Raw genomic sequence first — 21,981 nt, 5'->3', positions numbered from 1 at the left:
ATGTGCAATAGACCCAAACACATTTAATTGACTCAAGCTTGATTTGACACAAGACAAACATTCTTCTAGTGTGATTCCCTCTAACATCTTGTTTAGACACCTGTTCAAGATGTATGTAAGAGTGGCTTGTTGAATCTATTATTGTGTTAATTGGCTTATACACAGTCTTCACATACTTCACTAGGAATCTGAATTTCATGTAACCCTGAAACCATGTTTTGCTTTTTCAGGTGAGTGATATCTCTAAAGTTGAGATGGCTAGGTCTATAATGCCATCTATAGTCACACATCCATGCTAGTTGCAATTTATAGGCACTTATTCTCCAACACATCGAGTTCAATCTTGAATGCCTTATTTTGTGACATGGGTGTTTTCAAGATCAATCTTACACTTAAGTCAACACCTTATAATTCTTCTCAATCAATTGTCTTATGTCAACACCTTATAATTCTTCTCAATCAATTGTCAAATGTTGAGTAAGTTACTTTTCATACCTAGAATGTATATCACATTTGAGATCAATGACTTTTTGCCATCTTTCCTCAAGACGTCACTAATGCCTTATATTGTCAATGTGAAATCATTTGCAAACTTCACTTTATTTTTCATGGAATGACTGATGTTGACAAACTAGTCTTTTTTACCAGTCATGTGTGATGAACATCCTGAATCCAAATACCAATGGTTTGTATATTTTTTCTTCTTCCTGTTTTTATTACCATCATCAACACATCCTCATCTTCTTACTTTTCCAGGTTTGCTTCATCTTTTTTATTCTTACTGTTTGCATACCATTCATTAGCAAAGTGACCATATTCTTTTGCAGTTATAACATTGAATGCTACTCTTGTCAAACTTTTTTATTCCTCATCTACCTCTATTGCTACCACCACCTATATGTCTACCTTGATTTTCACATTTTTTTAATGATTTGATTAACTGGCTTCTTGTTGATAGTTTCTATCATTTGAGTTGTTGTGACCACCTCTACCTTTATTGTCATTCCATTATACTTTTCCATTTCTTATCTTGGTTGGATTGTGCCTACAATGCTACCTCTGCTTTTGCCTTGCTTGTAGACCTCTCCACCATTCTTTATTCATGAGATTCAAGTGATTCTTGCATTTCCACTTTTGTCAAACTTGACAATTCTTTGGATTCTTCTTTGACCACTACAATATGACAACATTTTGGGGACAAAGATATCAAGATCTTTGCAACTACAAGCTTAGTTGATATCACCTCACCACACACCATGATTTGGCTCACCAACATACTCACTCTTGTAAAGTAACCACTTATGCTTTCATTTTCCTCCATATGAAGCAACTCATACAATCTCTTGTGAGTTTGTAACATCAAATTCTTCACCTTATCAACACCACCAAATGTCTGCTCCTATATATCTCATGCTTCCTTTGATGATACAACATCTCAAACCTTCTCAAAGTTATGTGCTTCAATTCTTTATGCACATTATTCGAATCATCAATGGCACAATCAGTAATTGGTGTAACACCATTCTTCACAAGGTCCCACTCATCTTGATAGTAGAACACCACCTTCATCTACTTGCACCAATTATCGTCGTTATTTTCATTTAGAATAGGAAGATCTATTGCGAAATAACCATTTGGATGAGAATTCATTGCTCAAGATTACCCATGAATCGAACCTGAAGCTCTAGATGCTAGATGTTGGAACAAAACTCAAGCTTGAACATACAATCACTTGCACATGAATGATCCACACAATTTGCTTAAGCTATGTTCTCACACACACACTTTTCACTTTTGATTGAATTGAAGAAAACATGAAGATTGAGAAAAGGAGAATGAGATATATTGCAATTACTTAAATGATCATGGTAGAAAGGTATATCTATTATTGTTACTTGTACTACAAGTAACTAACAAATCTCTAACTAACTATAAACCCTAATTGTCATAACAAATTTTGTTGAAACATAATTTTATCACTAACCACCTATTACTTGTATATTCCATGTAAGTCACACACAATAAATTACTTTCAACACTAGTCCGTTTTTAGGGAGAATGTATGTTGGCTTCAAGCTAATAAAAGAGAAAAAAACGAAAAAAAACAAATGTTGAGAGTGAGATTTAAAACTACATCCTTTCGGGGCAACTTAATCTGACACCTTAGACCAACTTGACCATCTCAACTATGTTTTTTTTAATGGCTTTAACATAAATACATAAAACTGTTTCAAATCACCATGTAACCATACACCAAACAATCTACTTGAATCTTTTCAATTTCTTAACACCAAATTGTTACAGAAATTTTCAACAAGTCATAAATTAAAACCATATTGTATCCTTACCAAGTGTGTATGGTATGTGAAAAGGAACAAAAAAAAACACAAATATTGATCTCAATATCATGAAAAGAGAGTACGTAATTTTAAGAAACAAAGCATTACAAAAGTTTCTTGATACATAAAGCATTAAGACTTTGTTTGTAGGGTATTTACTTTACCCCTACTAGACATAAAAACACTTAAAAAAGCACAGCAATATTGATATATTATAGTCTTCATACTATATAATCATCATATCAAATAAACTCAATGAAGGACTCTCATAGTAACAAAACTTAGTAAGAAGGTGGCCAATAATTATCAAGATCCACACAATGGTCCATAGTACCCTGCATATTATTGTACCTATTACTATTTCCATGACCATTAGTATTTGGATTATTCACTTGTTCTCCACCATCATATCCAACATTATTGATATTACTATTATTACAAATCATGTTGGAGCTGAAATCATGCAGTTGATGAGCAGCCATATGAGCATTAGTAGTAGTAGTTGATGGCATTGGCCTAAAAATAGGTTGTGAATGTGATGAAGTTGCACCTCCAAGATTCAAATTAAGTCCTGAAATGGTGAATCCTCCACCATCTAGGGGCGATGATGACGATGATACTGGAAAGTTCAAATGAGAATATTGATGCATTGGCACAACACCAGCTCTTAGAAGCCTAGTGACTTCAGCTACCTGATCCGGAGTGTTGATGTAGTTTCTTCCATAGAGATGGAAATTATGAGTAGCAGCAGAAGAAGAATCTAGCCCTAGCTGCATCATTGATGGTGGTGGCATGTTCATGTTGTTAGGACCAACTTCTAGATTAATATTGTAAGGATTATTCATCACTGCTCTTGTAGGGTTTAAAGAAGGGTAGTACTTCTTTACACCTGCACTCTTCCGGAATACCCTGCTCACCACCCACTCATCCTGCTGCATATAAATTATTATTACAACTTGTGCTTAACTCTGTAGCATAGACACCTCTAAAAAAAATGTGTGTCTGTGTTTCTGGTGCCTGTGCGTGTTTAAATAAGAAATAGCTTTTCTTGATTATATATATGTATGTATTATACCTTGTTGGTTCGGAAGGTTGATTTGGAATGAATACGATATTCATGCATGACCCAATTTGATTTCTCTCCTCTAGGAGCCCTACCTTTGTAAAAAACCAAAGTCTTCTTCATACCAACCAACTCTGATGTAACACTGTTGAATATTTCCTTGTCTTTCCCAGTGGTTTTCCAATATCCAGTGTTTGTTGCTCTATTAGTTCTCACACCAGTTGGATATTTTCGATCTCGTAAACTGAAGAAGTACCATTCTTTTGTACCCATCTTTGCCTTCCCTATTAATTCCACATGAAGAATTTCAAAGAAAAATTCGCACCAAGTTAATTTACTAGAGAAAACCAACAGTATTAAGAAACCCTAGTAGAATATATAGTAGAATTTTTCTATACTTTTGTAGCTAAATAGTAGATTTTTTTTTATATATAGCATGAAGAAACCCTAGTTTATTGTCTTTATGAATGGATCTATTCTTGATAATTGAGCAGCCAAAGTAAAACATAAAAAAAATAGTTGAAAAACCAAATTGAAAATCTCAAACTATAAAGTAAATCTTGAATTAAACAAAAAATAATTATAAGCTCTTATGTATAGATACTTATGATTAATAACTACCTGGAAGCTCCCATGGTTCGCATTTGTTGAGATCTACATCACCTATAGCTTTGCAAGTAAACTGATCAGAATCTGATATCTTGTTCACAAGATAGTAAGTGATGAGTTCTTCATCGGTAGGATGAAACCGAAATCCCGGAGGTAGGGTTTCCTCTTTCACACCATTTCCTTCTGTTTCCATATCTTTTCCTTTGCTAACAGCTTCTCTGTCCTTCTGCAAAAGCATACAAAAAGTTTCATCATGTACAAATAGTTCTTATTTTATGAGCTAGCTCAAATATAAGGCCTTATAAAATTTTCCAAAAAATACAGTTATGTGCAAAAGTTTGAAGAAGTGTTTACTTGCATGATGAGACAAACTTTTTTTTTGGTTCAAGTTTTGATGGTTGATAGGAGTTAATCTTATTTGCAAGAAACACTAAACTTGAGGGTAAATGCAATTGGTTTGAAGTGTAAAAGAGATGAATCTTTGTAATTAGTAATCACCATGCATGAGAATGAGATGTTGAAGAATATTTATATTTAAGTGATTGAAGAAAACAAGGTCAAGTGTGTTTGTGAAGTTTTCACCAAATGTGGGTCTTTACCTTCAAGTTGAGTTGACAGCTGTAATTTCCAAGAAAGATTCATGGCCAAATGAATTGTTTATCTTATTTTTTTAGATGTTAAAGATCTTTGTCAAGTTTTCAAGTTCAACAATTGTTCTTCCCATTTATTTATTTATTTTTTTTTTTGTTTTCTAGACTCGTATATATGTAGGAAAATATTTGTTTGAAGGTATCAACTTTGTAAATAAATTTTTATGTGTATGTAAAATGATAAGTTTCAAGCTTAATTTGATTTGAGGATACCCTGAATTCATCCGAAAAAAGTTATTTGTTATAATTATTTTATAAATATACCATTACTTTAGTTTGTAAGATATCACTCTCTCTAATAAAGTCTTTAAAGTGCATAAAAATCTTACACAGTTGCTAAAATATATGAAAGGTAAATTCTTATTTACTCAACTTAAAAAGTTGGGTAAAGTTACCTTCAATATAAAATTTCTCGAAAATAATAAAAAATTGTACTATTTTATAATTAATTAAATGTGTTAAAATTAAATAGAACTTTATGATTGGTTGAAGGTATGCTACCCAACTTTTTGTGATGAGTAGAGAAGTTGTCCCCTGAAATATGTCTTTCTCTCCGTCTATATTATATCCTTTAATATGCTATTTAATCTCCGTGTATTTTATAAAATTAACTTAAATATTTTTATAACAAAGTTTTTATAACTTGATTTTGATTTTTAATGGAGATTTTCATGAGATCAATCAAAAGATGACGAAGATGTGTATTCAAGAAGATGACATACTTAGTGAAAAGTGAAGACCATCTTTAAAGGTGGTTCTCAAAACAATAAAAAAAAAAAAAACACACACACACACACATATATATATATATATATATATATATATATATATATATATATATATATATATATATATATATATATATATAGCAAATTTGATGCATGAACTGTCAATTATGTCCTTTCTATCAAAATAAATTGCACAAACATAAGGGCAATTACGTAACTAACAAATGCAAACATAGAAAATCTGAACATAACCTCTTCTAAACACCATTTGTCGTTTTTTCATTTGCCATAATTAAAGTTATGCTTTTCCCCCCAAAACTCACTACTACACATTACCTTTACAAACTTTACATCATTTATCCTCAAAAGTTATGCGATTCCGAAAATATCTCTCTCTCTCTCTCTCTCTCTCTCTCTCTCTCTCTCTCTCTCTCTCTCTCTCTCTCTCTCTCTCTCTCAAGGTCTGTCCAAACAAACTCAAACTTGTCTTCAATGGAGGAACTACTGTTACCAATGTTGCCATACCAGAAATACCGCCGCACCAATTCAAGTTTAAGGCTATTGAAAGTTATAATGCGTTTAGTTTGTGTTAGATACGCATGAATGCTAGTAATTTTCATTTTTATTATCCTACTAAATGAGAGATATAAAATATCGCAGTAGGGGAATAATAATATGCAAATAGTTTCATTAACATCGAATTCAATTAGTTACATAGAAATGGAAATAAAATGAATCATTAACTATAATACCACTTCAACTTTGTGACGTTCCATGTCCTCGATATCTTCTCTCCTTTGAGGGAATTTAAGAGATATGCCCCTCTCCAGGTGTTAGATTATATGCAGTACGGGCCTTTCCAATAAGCAGCTAATTTTTCATCTTGAGCATTTTACTTTCTAATGTCTTCCCTTCAAAGTACTAAATCTTCAATGTGGAATTCTCGGGCGTGACACGACTTTTGTACCCTGAAGTAGTGCTTTGCTTAACAACAACACTGGTGAAGGCGAATACCTTTCTCTTTTCTTCAAAAACGCTGATTTCTTCTCTGATAAATTTTCTATTTCTTTCTAATGGAAATGGATTTGTTGTTCTCCAGCTCTGCTCTTTGACTTCTACTAGGATAACAACTTCTATCCCATATGTTAAAGGAAAAGGGTCTTCTCTTGTGGTTGATAGTGGTGTAGAACGGTTAGACCGCAAGACTTGTGAAAGTTTGTCAGCCGAATTGCCTTTGGCTTCAATTTACCTTTGCGTAAATAATGTAATGTTTATAAAAAAAATTATACACCTTGGTTTTCAATTTAAACCGAGGGGTAAATATTTTTTACCTCGGTCTTTTCCATAACCGAAGATATATTTAAGTGTGTTTATAGAGGATATTCACTATCCATAAACAAATATTTTCCGTCCATTTAATGAGTATCAACGCTCAAGACACTACCATTAGTGATCCGCGTGAAAACATAAAACTTCCAATATAAAATCATTGAGAATTTAAAAAATTAATAATGAAACATCATGAAGCGTTTTCCTATAAAAGCATTGTTCTCTTTCTTGTTAAACCATTTGCCATAAAAAGTTCTATATGATTGATTGCAAGAGCAGAAAATTATTTGGGTTTAAGAATTGTGCTCTTAAATATTTATTTTCGAAGAAAATCATGTATACGTCTGACCCTTTTTTGTTTTATATAAGAAACAAATGCAAACAAAAGCAATTGAAAATATTCTGCCACCTAACATTTGATCTTCACAAAAATTCAATGATTCGAAGATCCAACATTTTATCTTCACTGACAAATTAATTTTTACTTTAATATTCTGTGTAAACAATATAATATTCTGGGTAAACAATGTAGTTTGTAAACAAATTAATCTATTAATATTTATAAACAATGTAACACTTTTCTTAAAATAAAAAAAAAGAATCTATCTTACCGCTTGGTTTTATTTATAAAGGCTAAATTACAGTTTTGGTCCCCCTATTCTTGTGTTTTCACGATTTTAGTCCCCCTATTTTGTTTTTAAACACTTTTGGTCTCTCATCCTCACTTTGACTACAAAAAACTCTTATGTGTCACATTTTAAAATACATTTTTGGCCCCCATCCTCACTTGAGGAGGAGCTACCTATTTTAAAAAGTGACACATAAGTGTTTTTTTAAGCTAAAATGGGGATGAGGGACCAAAAGTGTTTAAAAATAAAATAGGGGGACTATAATCGTGAAAACACCAAAATAGGGAGATAAAAACTGTAATTTAGCCTTATAATAAAAATACAGATGTTGGGGTTCGAACCCACGTGTAGATAACTTAACCCCTTGATTTTTTGTTAACCGAGAGGTAAACTGACATCTTTTTATGACGCCCTTCGTTTCCTCACTTTTGTAACCGAGGTTAAATGCATTATGCATTTGAGGTGAATTGTTTTTTGTAGTAGTGTTAGAAACAACAAGGGGGAGACCATGGCAGCTTACACTTGGTTCACAGTTGAGAACGATAACCCCATTGTCACGGAAAGTATAGCTTTGAATAAAGTTGTTGAGGCTGTTATTGAGTGCTTCTCCATGGGGTTTATTTTTTAAAGGGTTAAATGACTTTTACCCCTGCCATATAGGCGTGTTTTGAATTACCCTCTTCCTTAAAAAAAAATTTTGGCGCAGACCTTAACAAAAAAAGATTCCATCTTTGAAGCCCCTATTCCATTTTTTGCCAAGATTCTCTTTGAAGCCCCTATTCCATTTTTTTGCCAAGATTCTTAGAATCTTGCCTACGTGTACGTATACCATCAACTGACTGTGTATTTCATTGCCACATAGGATTATATGTTTTCTTAGTTGACCCCCTGAAAAAGCTAGGGTTTTATTTATATCCATCATTTTCTATTAACCGGTACTCCCTCATCCACAACCTTCTTCTCCCTCATTCAATCGGAGACTCCCTCATCCCCTTCTTCTCCCCCATTCAATATGCGACTCCCTCATCCCTTAACATCCTTGTTACTTATTTTAGTGTGTTTGTGAATCATGGTTCCAAGTAACAGTGGTGGAAGTAGCAATTCGTACGATATTTCAAATTGCTACTTCCACCATTGTTACTTGGAACCATGATTCACAGACACACTAAAATAAGTAACAATGATGTTAAGGGATGAGGGATTCGTGGATTGAATGAGGGAGAAGAAGGGGATGAGGGAGTCGCTGATTGAATGAGGGAGAAGAAGGTTGTGGATGAGGGAGTACCAGTTGATAGAAAATTATGGATATAAATAAAACCCTAGCTTTTTCAGGGGGGTCAACTAAGAAAACATATAATCCTATGTGGCAATGAAATACACAGTCAGCTGATGGTATACGTACAAGTAGGCAAGATACCAAGAATCTTGTCCAAAAAAATGGAACAGGGGCTTTAATGATGAAATCTTTTTTTGTTAAGGTCTGCGCCAAATTTTTTTTAGGGGGGGGGGGGGTAAATCAAAACACGCCTATATGGCAGGGGGTAAAAGTCATTTAACCATTTTTTAAACAAGTAACAAAAATTTGGCTATGATGTTGAACAAGAATGAAAACCACATAACAATGTATGGTATGTTACGAAACAACATACAAAAGAAGATGAAGTATTTGAGTAAATTTATGGTTTCTTTCTCTAAGTGAGTTACTAAAAGTGTAGCTCATGTACTTGCCAAAAATGCTTAAGTGTTCAAAAATCAAATATGGCACTCCTACTCATACTTGGCACCCCCTCAATATTTCATGAAACCAAAAATACCCTTGTTATTTTTTATTTAATAATAGTGTGCCAAAAATCTAGTAATGTATTCTAAAAATTGGTATGAAGGTAAGAATCTGCTAGTTCATTCTCAAAATCCGGTATGTATTTTTATCGGATTTATATAAAAAAAATTAAGTGTAAGAAAATTACTGGTTTTTTAAATAACAACATGGATTACCGAATTACCAGTATCTTTAAAAGCTCATTCATTTACTGGATATTTAGTAGGGTTACAAAAAGTTTGGTAGTTTAAATTTCAACAGTTCAGATGTTGTCGCCAGTTTTGTAAGATTGTGATTGCATCGACAGTTATGTGTGGTCCATAATGAATCTAAACTTCTATAAATAGGGATGAGATATGTTAAAAAAACAGCTTAGAATGTCTCAATATTCATTTATGGAAATTGTGTCTTTCAACAGCGTGAAAGCTCTTGTTGATTGATTTATTACTCCCTAAGGACACCACCGATCTCACTGTTGCGAGATCCTTACTAGATAATCTATTTCCCCTAATTGAGAACAAAAAGGTGGGTAAGATCTAGTTTTATGCACCATGGATTGATACTTAAGAAAATTTGAAATACGTAAACTTTCAAAGATATAGTCAAGATGTTGAAACATCCAAAATCATCTAGTTATGTTATGTTAATTTTCATGTGTTAAGTTATGTTAATTTTCATGAGTTAAGTTATGCTCATTATCATGTGTTAAATTATGTTAATCTTGCAATGATGTCAACAATGAAAAGTTATCTAATAAAATGTTCTGTTAAGATGTCTGAGTAAGAATACAAATAATATACCGATAATACAAAAATAATAAAACCTACAAAGGACCCCCAAAAGCTATGTGTGATATCTACACTGCCAAAACATGCATCTCACCTCTGGGTTTGCCAAACCTATAAGTTTATGTGAAAGAAGTGTGATCTTCAGTAGCCGTTGTTGGTCAGTAATAATATGTAGAGGCAATGGAGACGGTGGCAAGTCATTAGAGTGTCCCCCATGATCGGAAGATCCAACATCATATGCGATCTTAAAGAGTGAGATGATGCAAGGGTGTGATACAATAAAGTACCTATCTAAGTAACCATCCACATACTGGCAAGTGAATTGTACCTCTACTGCATAATCTGTAATAACATGACCATAACTAATAACGTTAGACATAAACCATATTTTAATGCCCTTAGGAGGAACAACATGGACTGGTCATGGGATGTCATGGACATACTCAAAATGGCGCAGATACTTCTCAAGTAAGAATCTAGATAATAAGGTCTCCCTTTGCTGATAACCAGAAAAGGGAAGTGTGATCAAACTCCATATGCACGTTATGGTCTGGATACGGTGTCTAGATGACATCGTAAAATGTCAGTGCATCAATACTCTTCATGTAATCTAAAAGATTGTCTAGGTGTGAATGTTTGGCCTTCCAGCTCTTGGCCCGTGTGGAGCCAACAGTGGTAGGAGTAATCCACATATCACAAATGGACGAGAAATACTCCTATATCAACACTGCATATAAACATAGGCAAACCAACAAATGTCATAAATAAGTACTTAAATAATAAGACATAATAATTTTTATACCTGAAATAGACTCATATAATCGGAGAGCTACCTCTTCTCAAAACACTCGCCCCTCTAAATGCAGAATATAGTACAGTCAATGCAGCACAAACCCATGTCCAGCTGACATGGTTAAGGTTAGTAAACAAATACATGTACCCCACATTAATATATACTTGATACTTATCCACTAAGATATTATATCCTATAATATGTAACATGTATACCCTATTAGTTTCCTCATACATAGCCTATCCCACCAGTTTCATATACTTATCCAATAGCCAAGATAGGAGAAAATGAGCAACCTTGCTAACCTTAAACTCATGTCTCACCTCTACCTCACTAACCCACCTAAGCCATGTATAACACTAATACATGCAATCTTCTGGTTAATGAGAGGAACGATGAAGAAATTACCTGGAACAGGGAAGAGACATCATCCAAAGTAATCACCATCTCACCAAATGAAAGATGAAAGAAGGATATCTCCTAATGTCATCACTCAACAAAAGATGACAGTAGTGGAGCGTCAAACATGGTCAACAAACAATCCACTAAATAAAGGAGATTACAATCATTGACAATATTCCTGACCTCCCGATGCATCTCGACATCTAAGATCTTCTTCAACTTTGACCCGTGGGTGGCCACCTTCAAAGACATGCAATTTTCTAAAAAACAAAGTAAAAAGCATAAGTTATTTTCAATGTGTCATAATAATAAATATTTTTTTTCTTTCAAAAACACACACACACACACACACACACACATATATATATATATATATATATATATATATATGCAATAATCTCAATTCCACATGATCGGAAAATCCAGTGTGCCCGAAACAGTCAATGGGCCCTTTAGTAAACCCTCCATCAATGTGTACATATGGCTATGTAGAAGCTAGAGCAGTCGCCTTCGCATCAGCCGAATTAGTAACCTCCATATCATACATATATGCCAAAGCAATAGCCTCTGTATTAATCTAAGAGGCATATCTGTGTCATATTGAGAAGTCAACCCCCTATCAACTAAGGTCTTTGTCATAGTATGTTGGGTCACCTTTGTCTCAACCACCATCTGCTTGTCTTCCTGACCATCCACCTCCTCAATTGTTGTTTGGATATCGTCAACAATCACAACATCAGGCTCATCAACAAGATCTCCAGCTCATCCATCAACTCTACCTCCTATATGTCGGATAGTGCGAGGTGCGCGTGTATTCTCATCCACCCTCCTCAATAAGAAGCGGTCGGGGCTATCTCTTCTCCTGAATATGCGAATCCTTGAGATCATTTTCCCTTGCACGAGACCTTTTTACAACTCTGTCAATTCGCCTATAAGCAATCGTGTTGTCCTTTCCACTAGTCCTCAATGAAAAAAAACGTAACACTAGTCCTCAATGAAAAAAAACGTAAAAATATGAGCCACTATATATTTTAAAAATCCGATAATCAATATGACTTTCTTGGATATTTCAAAAAATCATGTTAACCATCTCAACATTCTCTTCTACCAGGTATTTTGAAATGTTCGATTTGCCAGTATATAATTTTACCAGACTTTTCAAAATATTTGGTAAAAATGCATGCATTTTTGCCATTTTTTCAAAATATTTGGTAAAAATGCATGAGAAACATGAGTTATAATTGGACATTTAAAAAAACCCAGTAAAAATGCATTTTTTTTTTTAAAATGAAAAATCTGGTATAAAACATAAATTGTTACAAAAGAATAGTAAAATGATTTTCTAATATGCAAGGGTAATATAGTAAAAGCACGACAATTAGGGGAGTGTCAGGTTTAAGCGGGGGGGGGGGGGGGGGGGGGTGACAAAACAGAATATTTTAGATTGAGAATACTCCCATTACAATATTTTTGACTTTAGGCAACGACTAGGAAAATGTCGCGTAAAGGTACAATAGACTACACTTTTATATGCGTTTAAGAGTTTCTATACAACAGCTGGAAAATCGTCCCTTATTTACTTTACGCAACAGTTCTGGAAACGGGGGTACAATGTAACCATAGTCTATTTATCATAAACAACGGTTAGTGAAACGTGGATAGAATATATATTTGAAAATAATTTGCAAATTTATAATGGATATAATAGACATCATGGCTATATTTTAAAATACTTACAGATTTGTGGTTAATGATGTTTAAAAGTATGGTTAATGATGTTTAAAAGTGTGGTTAATTATGTTCAATACATGCTTAGTAAATTAATGTACTTTGATTATAAATAAATTTGCTTCTTTGGTTTCTTTGACTTTAAAAAAGTGATTTTTTAGTGTTTATATTAGTTTATAAATTTTTTTCTTCCTATTGGCAGGTTATAAACGAATTACGAAGATGATCCTCAAGATGAAGATCTCCTAGATGACGAAGATCTCCAAGATGATGACTATCTTCATTATGATCAGGATGACGATCTTCAATATGATGAAGACCGTCATTGATTCAAACATGGATAATTATGTTTTGTTTTATGGAGTTACATAAGCCAAATAATTAGTTTTTAACATTTCAAAGAGTTTATTACACTTCATCTTATGAATACTTTATATTGATATGTTTTGATCAATTTATACATGTGTTTCTTCTCATTTAATTAATAATATTGACTTATAATCTATTAGAATAACATGAAGGTTTATGGCAGAATTGTATCACCATATAAATGTATAGGAAATTATTTACTAATTATATCTTTAATTTTAAAGTTCAACGTAGAAGTTTAAAGATTTATCTTTTTTTTTTTCAATTCATAGGCAACGCTTTTTACATGTTGCTTATTAAAAACCGTGGACTTTTCCTAAGTTTAAGACGCGGTTCGTTTAAATGAAACTATACACTAGCTATGGTTTTCATTTGTTGCTTCTTACTAACCGTTGCATTTTTTTGTTTTGGGTTACGGTTATTTTGTGTTGTTACTAAAAACTGCGGTTTAAAACTACAACTAAAATCGTGGACTTTTGATGTTTCAGACGACGATATTTTGAATTCGTGGGTAAAAATAAAAAACCGCACTCTAAATGAATAGGCAAAGACCGTTTATTCCATGTCTGATAAACCGCCCCCTAAAGCCTTAGGTTACGATTATTTCACTTTAGGATGCAGTATTGCGTTGTTGCCAAAAGTCATTTTTGTTGTAGTGTCCATTGTGTATTAAAGCCCAATCCTTACCAGATATGAGGCTCATCCAATGATCTATCTTTGATTTTAAAAAGGGGATTGCTTCTTTGTTAAAAAAAAAGGGATTGCTTCTCACACCCTAAGTGGTGGGGAAACACCCTATAAAAATTCATAATTGTCCTTTTGATTTTAGAAATATACTTCTAGACGCACTCAAATACATTAACTTCATGCGTAAGTGAGCCACACCCTTATTTTATCAACAAAAAATAATTCGAAAATATACTTCTAAAATAAATCCAAAAATGTACTTCCCTAGAATTTGTTAATTTGACTCTTCACAAGCAAACAACTGTTGTGTATTATAGGAGGAAGCTTATTCATTAGCTTGCTCACCATTATTTAACAATTCATTTTCACTTAAGTCTTTCTCATCTTCAATCTCTTTGCTCATTCCAAAACTTAAACTATGGTTTGTCATTCAACTTTTATATTCTCTTTGCTCATTCCAAAACTTAAACTATGGTTTGTCATTCAACTTTTATAGGGTTACTATACCCCGTTTGCTTCCTCGTAGTCGCTCCAATGGTCTCACCAATAGGGATAACAATATGTAGGGTCGGGTGCGAGTTTCACACTATCCAAACCCGTACCCGAACCCGAATCCAAAGGCTATTCGAGTTATAAAATAAAATTTGATGCATTTGAAATGTGCTTAAAATTACATTTCTGAATTTTAAAGACCTTTTTTATTTTTCACATAGGGAAAGATCACCCTTGGTGTGGGATAATCAATCCCCTTAAAATAAAATTGTACGATGCCATCTATTTGGAAACGGTTATATGTTTTCTTTGAAGTATATAAATCAAGGTTTTTGTCATAATAAAATACTTATCACTCAAAGTTACATTTGAATTCTTCATTTAAATTACTATATTAATACTATCTAATTGCAATAGACGTGTATTTTGATTTCTTTCTCCATGAAAACGACTTAGATATGCAACAACTATTTGATTTTAATGGTGAAGTAGTTGAAATGCAGTCGTCACTATAAGAAGCAAAGAAGAGCCCTAAATCTAAAATTGCTAAAAAGTCATGCTCGTTGTGCTACTTGTATAACACTTCAAAATATTTTTATAAATACAAATACTATAAGGCTGAAAAAGTTACAGCTAGGTGACAAAAATAAGGTAAGGTTGATGTTGGCTATGATCATTTTTGTTTCCACGTAGGATACATTCAAAAGATGGTTTCTTGCGGCATAGAGATTATTGTAACATGTATAGTGAATTATGCGATTTAAAATTATCTTATTTTTTTAAATAAATAAATAATTTTGATTGGAGAGACAGTAAAGATAAGGAGCATTTTTTTAAATAAAGAAAACATTATTTTGTTTGTGTTTTTATTTATTTATAGACAAATAGATAATAATCACTAAAATTCTCACACATATAATTGTGATTATTAAAGTTCAAATTCGAATGATGACGTCTAATATAACAATATCAATTCTTAAGAGTGTTTGCAGATCGATTTATTCGATTTTAAGAGAACCTAATACCTAAATCGATTAAAAAAATATAAATTTTTTTAGATTGAATTTGTACATTTTTATAATAAAGTCCACCGAACCAAACATAAAAACAACTAATTGATTTGGATTTATTAGATACATTAAAATAAATATATAAAAATACTTAAAAAAAAAACTAATTTACTGTTAGAAAAAAAGGTATGATAATTCTGGATAACTTCGAAGAATCGTGTTCATATACTTTCCGAACAAAGTATTTCGACCCTATTCTTGCCTGGGTTCACGAAATCTTTGTGGGGATAATTCTCGAAGAGCAACCTATTTCTGAAAAAAGAGAACATATCAGGAATGTAGAGAGAAAATATTATTTTTCGTGTACCAAAATCGAGGCCAAATGACTCCTTATATAGGAGATCAATAACAGAAACCAAGAAGACACAACTGTTCAAAAAACGATCATATCGGTTAGAAAAGGGTTCAACTGTTCAAAATTTTTTTTCGAACGGGGCGCTTCCTTCAACCAATCTTTGTAAACAAAAAGACCAATGTCTAATCCTGCCGAGTTTGATCTTTAAATATTCACCTAACGAATCTCACAATTTACATTCTAAAACAAAATATTACTTACAATGGTATCCATAACAAAGTATCTCTCAAATGTGTTATCAAACATCAAGCCATAATCTAACTGTTTTTCAAAGAGTTAATGAGAAAATAAAAGTTTGAGAGAAGAATATGAATGTTATAGGTCTTTTTTTTTTTCATAAGCAAGGGATTATATTAATAGAGAACTAGGGGTTCTCAACCCGATACAGAGATCAACGGGAACACCCGACAAAAAGAAAATTACAAGCCAATTACACTTACGAAAGGAAGCCCAAAGGGTCCTTACAAAAATCGTAGAAGTTGTAATTGGAATTAGTAATATTCCCACAAAAGGACCAACGCCACACCGTAAGCTTTATATTCCAAACAATATTATTTACGCTCCAACCATCATTCCGGAAACAAACGCCATTTCTAGCAATCCAAAGACACCAAGTAACCGCTAACCAAACCATTCCCAATTTACACTTCTTAACTTTCATGAGTTTAAAGAATGAATGCCACTCCATAAAACTAGGTAAACATTCATCCTCCATTCTATCTCTTATACCAACTCATAATGCTATGTCATTCCAAATCCTTTTTACCACCCAACAAACAAAAAAAGTATGCCTAGCCTTTTCTACATCCACACCACAAAAAGAACAAAATAAATTATCTAAAAGAATGAAGAATGAAGAATTTGTTTGTTTATAAATGCAAAGGAATCAATGAACAAAATACATTCAAAAAATTGATTTTTACACTATTATTCAAATCACCATTAACATGAATTTAACATGATTCAAATCATACAATATAGAAAAACAAAAACTTTCAAAAGTGATTGAAATAAGCATATCATGTGATTTGAATCACCAATACCAGAGTTTTTCATTTTCAATTTTCGAGTTTATGATTCGAATAGCGGCGTATGAAAAATAGTATTATTTTAATGAAACACGGATGCTTTAAAATTTTGATTTGAATCCTTGACATTAGAGAATTCTTGACCAAAAAAAAACATTGTAACAAAGGAAGCACATGTCAGTTGTAACAGTGCAGTCTGCTATAGGCTTTTCTTTTCATAAACTGTGGATGGAGATTGTTATAAATATTACAAATTATAGACTTTTTCAGAGTAAAAAATGAGTGAAGTAGGAACACTTTTGAAGATATTTTCAATTTTTTATAGTTATAGATAGATAGATAGACATTCGATCTCAACTAAAGCTAGCAACCAGATACAAGTATTAATCAGGGAACCACAATGATCGGCTAATGCGAAGAGACCAGCCCAACATACCGTAATTAAGAAATCCAAATCCCTTTTTGATTGAAAGTTTTACGAACTGTGTTAAGGATTTTGACAAAAAATAATTTTAACCCATACAAAGTTTTATGTTTCATGAATTATCTTTTCCAGCTGCATGTTTGCACGGTATCTGTTGGTTTGGATTCTTTAGCTCGTCACCCGCCACCAAAAAGTACGCAGTGTGCCTGAAAAACAAGAATATTATGAATTTTAAATTTTATCATGCGTAATCATTTGGCAGGAGGTTTCATTTTGTCAGAAAATAAACCTGAAGAAGTTCATCATTTTGATCTTTGAGTCGTCATCTATATCTGGAGTAGTGTCTAATGCTTGTTGCATGTGATGTAACCATCTCTCTGCAGCTTGATGAGTGACTGGAAATGGTCGATGTCGACCAATTAGAGCAGGGTGTCCTGCCATGTATCCAAGGTTCCATGTTCAAAATTCAATAACTGAGTTGATGAATAGAAGCAGTAGGTTCCAACCAGGATGAGACTACTAACACACAAACTGTTGCACATATCTAATTCTCATGATCATTTTGCCTTTTACGTATCACATTCAGTTTCTATTTAATTGTATTTAGAAAAATATGCTTTCGACTGGGAAAAACAAGATTCAACCATCTCTTTAAAACTGAAGGAGGACAAAGAACATATTGATGGAATTGCAAATGATTATTACAAAAACTTCTTAGTCATGTAAATAATTCTATCAGTATATCAGTTAACAGGCTGCTACAACTCACCTAGTGTAGCTTATTCATAAGCGTTTTGGTTACTAACCTTTTTCCAGTAATGGGACACGGAGCCATGTTTCGATTAACTTACAGAAGCTTTTCAATTAAGATAAACTAATGTATCTTTACTAACAAAAAAAAGTTCTTATGAGTTATGACTGTTCATATAAAAGTTAAATGAGAGTTTTGAACGCAAGAACCTTTTCAATCAATATCGAATTTAATTTGAGTATTTTTTTAAACATATTTCCCGTAGTGATTCATGTGTTTGCAGCAGTTTGATTCTTTTAATTAAGTATTTGTATAGAAGGTTATCCAAACTCACCTCCTAAAACGAGAAGAACATTTTATCAGTCAAGAACCCACAGCAGTTTGATGGGGGATCCACTAGTAATTATAGTTATTGGATAATACTAGGATGGACAAGTGTCTCATGTGATCTACTGTGGACCAATGCTTGAAAATCACTCAAAATGGTAGACACCAAGTTTCAAAAAATAGTCCACTAACACGAAAATGGTCGCGACAAAACAGTTTCGGAAAGTGTTGATACATATTGTGTTATTTACCGTTTTTGTGATAAAAACAAATTGTGGTTAATTTACACTGTGACGCTAGCAATCAGCGTCGCAACACCTGTACCGACCGAAATCGTGAAAGTCTTTACGCAATTGCGGTCGTAGCAACACCTGTACCGACCGAAATCGTGAAAGTCTTTACGCAATTGCGGTCGTAGCAACACCTGTACCGACCGAAATCGTGAAAGTCTTTACGCGATTGCGGCCGTCGCAACATCTATACCGACCAAAATCGCGAAAGTCTTTACGCGATTGCAGTCGCCGCAAAATCTATACCGATCAAAATTGCTAAATTTAAGCGACCACGACCATGGCCGTTATTTAAAAGGTTGGTCCTACACACTAGTCTACATTAGACCATTTATCAAAATGGTACACACTAGAATCCAATTTAGTCCTCAAAACTATACCAATAATTTAATGTAATATAAATTTTTACAATTTCATGAACATTTAAAAATTTCTTAATTTCAATAACTCAAATGAGCACGACACCGCTGGAAAAAAAGCGTGATTGTGTCTCTATCAGACACTTGCACCGAAACTTGATTTTACATTAAACTTAATCATTTTTTTATATTATCACCGGTGTCGTTGTATTAGTGTCGGAGTCAAATTCAGAGTGTATGTGATTCATAGCTTCTTCGGAACCATACAAATTTCAATACCGAAGCAATCAATTCAAACTATAAAAATCACTTTTAATCATTAGAAATGTTTTGATTCAGCCAAAAATGCAAAAGCACGATCTAACAGCAAAAGAAAAATACCTCTTCTTTGAGAGAACATAGGAGGACCTCCCATTCTCTGCACGAAGAATTCATACTGATTCTGAATAGCTTCTTCTTTCTTAGAATTACCAAAAATCGAACGAAACCATTCTTCTTCATCATCATAAACCCTTCCAAAACACATAAAACAAATGAACAATTCTTTCGCAGTTATAATCATACATTTACATAATTGAATAATTGTAGAAAATTGAAACCTGTTGTAGAAATTGGTGGAGAGGTTGATGAACGTTTGAAGGCCAAGTTTCTGGAAGAGATTGGTTTCGTCGATGGAGAAAGCTTCGTTCGTTGGAACACCGCTCCATTCCGAAGCTTTCTGTTGAAGACTCTGCATGTTGAAACGACGAGAGGTTTTGAATAAAACGGCGATGGAGTGTGTGTGAAGTGAAAAGAGAGAGGTGTGTGTGGGATTTATAAAGCTCTTGGTGTTCGCGTGGATTGCACGGGATTAGTAGTTGTTTACTTTTGTTTTTTTTTATTGTTTACTCTCTCTGTCCCAAAATAAGTGTCACATTTACTTTTTAGATTCATTGAATATTTAATGTATTTGGTCTCTATACAGACTAGATACATTAAATATTCAATGAACCTAAAAAGTAAATGTGACACTTATTTTGGGAGGGAGGGAGTATTTATTTGAGTGTGGAATGAAGACAAAGAACTTGATTCTTTTTGTTGAAAATTGGTTTGATTTGGAATGAGACAAAACTGTGGGTGGGTTGTGGTTTCATTTTATCAATGAGGTAATAGTGTCGATACATTTTACACATTTCTCACTCATTTATTGTAACTTTTTCCTTAAAAAAGTGTATCGAAATTTATTGTCAATTTATAAAAGTATTAAGTGGAACTAAAAATATGTAATGACGAAGAAATTAGATTTGTTTTGATACGGCAATAGATTTTAAGTGTAGTTGAGCGGAGAGGATATGTAATGATAGCACTATTATGTCTGAGTTAGTGAAGTCGAAGAGAAAAAGTTTAAGTGTGAGATAAAATTTAAAATGACGCGTTGCTGGCTTATATATGGTAGATGATTAAAGTTGTTTTTGTCTAACATTACGTGAGATATGGAGATTCATTTGATCAGATCCAATGGCAGACGATGCACTAGTAGTTGGAATCAAGTGTCGGACTTTTGACGAGGTTTCGCCTATTCCTTTGTCCGCTGAACATATGCTACAAATTGGGCATAGTAATTGCGCCATTTTCTCTGGGCATGTGGTTGTGTTTACTGGGAAATTTGATTAACAACTACTGGTCTCTTTTAAAAAGTTTACTTGCAGGATTGACTAGTGATTCCTAAAACATAGTGCATAAAATCTTCCAAAATATTATGTATGTTTGTAATGTTGTGAGGGATTTCGACGTGGCTGAAATCTTGGTGTAAAAAGTAAAGCAGATAAAGATAAATTTAGTAGGAATGTAACAGATTTTGATAGTGGTCCAAATATGGGTAAAGTAGAAAGAAGAAATAAACTAAATTGCAAGGAATATAAAGTTAAATGAAAAGACTTTGCATTAATGAAAATATGGTGTTCAAACATACATTGCACTCGATCGAACTCGTTTCTCACTTCGCTTGGGTACTTTGAGTTTTGTGAGTTTTTTTTGTAGTAAATTTGACACACCGAATCCTAACACTAGGACTCCTAAGGAACGACATGTCATTTTAGCATGTCGTGTCCACTTCGCCTTCCACGTGTATCTTCCAATGCAGATAAGAACAAAAAAAGTTACTTACCTTTGTTGAAGGTCTCAGGCGTCGTTGTTAAATTGTCCCTTTTGTTACTCTAAAAATTATTAAGTCCTGAGCGCTACTGCGAACATAGAGACTTCGACACTTTCCTCAATGAAGTCATGTCAAAATGTGTCTAACATGTCTGTCGAAAACATCTCCATAACCATCCAAATTTCACTAAGTGTTTCTTTAATCTCTTTCTTTGTATCCTGAAGTTCTCAACCGTCTTTGTCAAACTGTCCCTTTGCTCAAGATTTTGAGGATGTCAAAAATCTAGGGGTGGCAAAACGGGCCCGGCCCGCGGGAAAAGCCCGTTTTACCCGCACTTTTTCGCGGGGCGGGGCAAGGTTTTAGGCCCGCTCTCTTTAATGTGCCCGCCCCGCCCCGTCCCGTTTTTTGTGGGCTTTTGCGGGCATTTGTTTTTTTATGAAATTTTACTATTTTTAGGCCTAAAAAGTCGAATGCCCGCGGGCTTTCCCCGCCCCGCCCTCACGTTTTTACGGGGCAGAGTAAGGTTTTAGACCCGCACTCTTAAAAAAACCCGCCCCGCCCTGCCTCGTTTTTTCGCGGGCTTTTGCGGGGCGGACCTAAACGAGGCGGGCATGCCCGTTTGCCACCCTTACAAAAATCCCAGCTAATAAATTTTCTCCAAAAAATGTCATGTTCGACTAGCGGAAGATAAGGGCATTTTTTATTTTTTCTTGAATGTTGTTTTCTTTAAAGAGTTGACGTCACCGTCATCATGATATTTTTGTCAACAATCACTGAAAAGACGTGCAACCTCCAGTAACCTACTCATAGCTCTAACT

The 21,981-nt window shown here is 33.6% G+C and overlaps 2 protein-coding genes across 3 annotated transcripts; both read right to left on the bottom strand.

Moving 5' to 3' along the window:
- Nucleotides 1-2,403: 2,403 nt before the first annotated feature.
- On the bottom strand, nucleotides 2,404-4,502 carry LOC131600428 (NAC domain-containing protein 59-like). 2 transcript variants are annotated; one of them, XM_058872586.1, is made up of 4 exons: nucleotides 4,366-4,502; nucleotides 4,024-4,237; nucleotides 3,415-3,686; nucleotides 2,404-3,271 (listed from the first exon to the last, which is right to left on the bottom strand). In XM_058872586.1, exons 1-4 carry the CDS (start codon nucleotides 4,369-4,371, stop codon nucleotides 2,621-2,623), a joined length of 1,143 nt encoding a protein of 380 aa, XP_058728569.1. In that variant the 5' UTR covers nucleotides 4,372-4,502; the 3' UTR covers nucleotides 2,404-2,620. The 2 variants fall into 2 exon arrangements, with proteins under 2 accessions (XP_058728569.1, XP_058728570.1); XM_058872587.1 differs by having other exon boundaries at nucleotides 2,404-3,268.
- Nucleotides 4,503-17,319: 12,817 nt separating this feature from the next.
- On the bottom strand, nucleotides 17,320-19,870 carry LOC131596188 (two-on-two hemoglobin-3). Its single transcript, XM_058868772.1, has 4 exons — nucleotides 19,629-19,870; nucleotides 19,411-19,541; nucleotides 17,592-17,736; nucleotides 17,320-17,508 (listed from the first exon to the last, which is right to left on the bottom strand). Exons 1-4 carry the CDS (start codon nucleotides 19,763-19,765, stop codon nucleotides 17,415-17,417), a joined length of 507 nt encoding a protein of 168 aa, XP_058724755.1. The 5' UTR covers nucleotides 19,766-19,870; the 3' UTR covers nucleotides 17,320-17,414.
- Nucleotides 19,871-21,981: the final 2,111 nt, after the last annotated feature.

This window comes from Vicia villosa, linkage group LG4, assembly GCF_029867415.1.
Source record: "Vicia villosa cultivar HV-30 ecotype Madison, WI linkage group LG4, Vvil1.0, whole genome shotgun sequence".
NCBI lineage: Eukaryota > Viridiplantae > Streptophyta > Magnoliopsida > Fabales > Fabaceae > Vicia > Vicia villosa.
The sequence above is the reverse complement of the archived record's forward strand: the minus strand, read 5'-3'. Positions and strand labels throughout refer to the sequence as shown.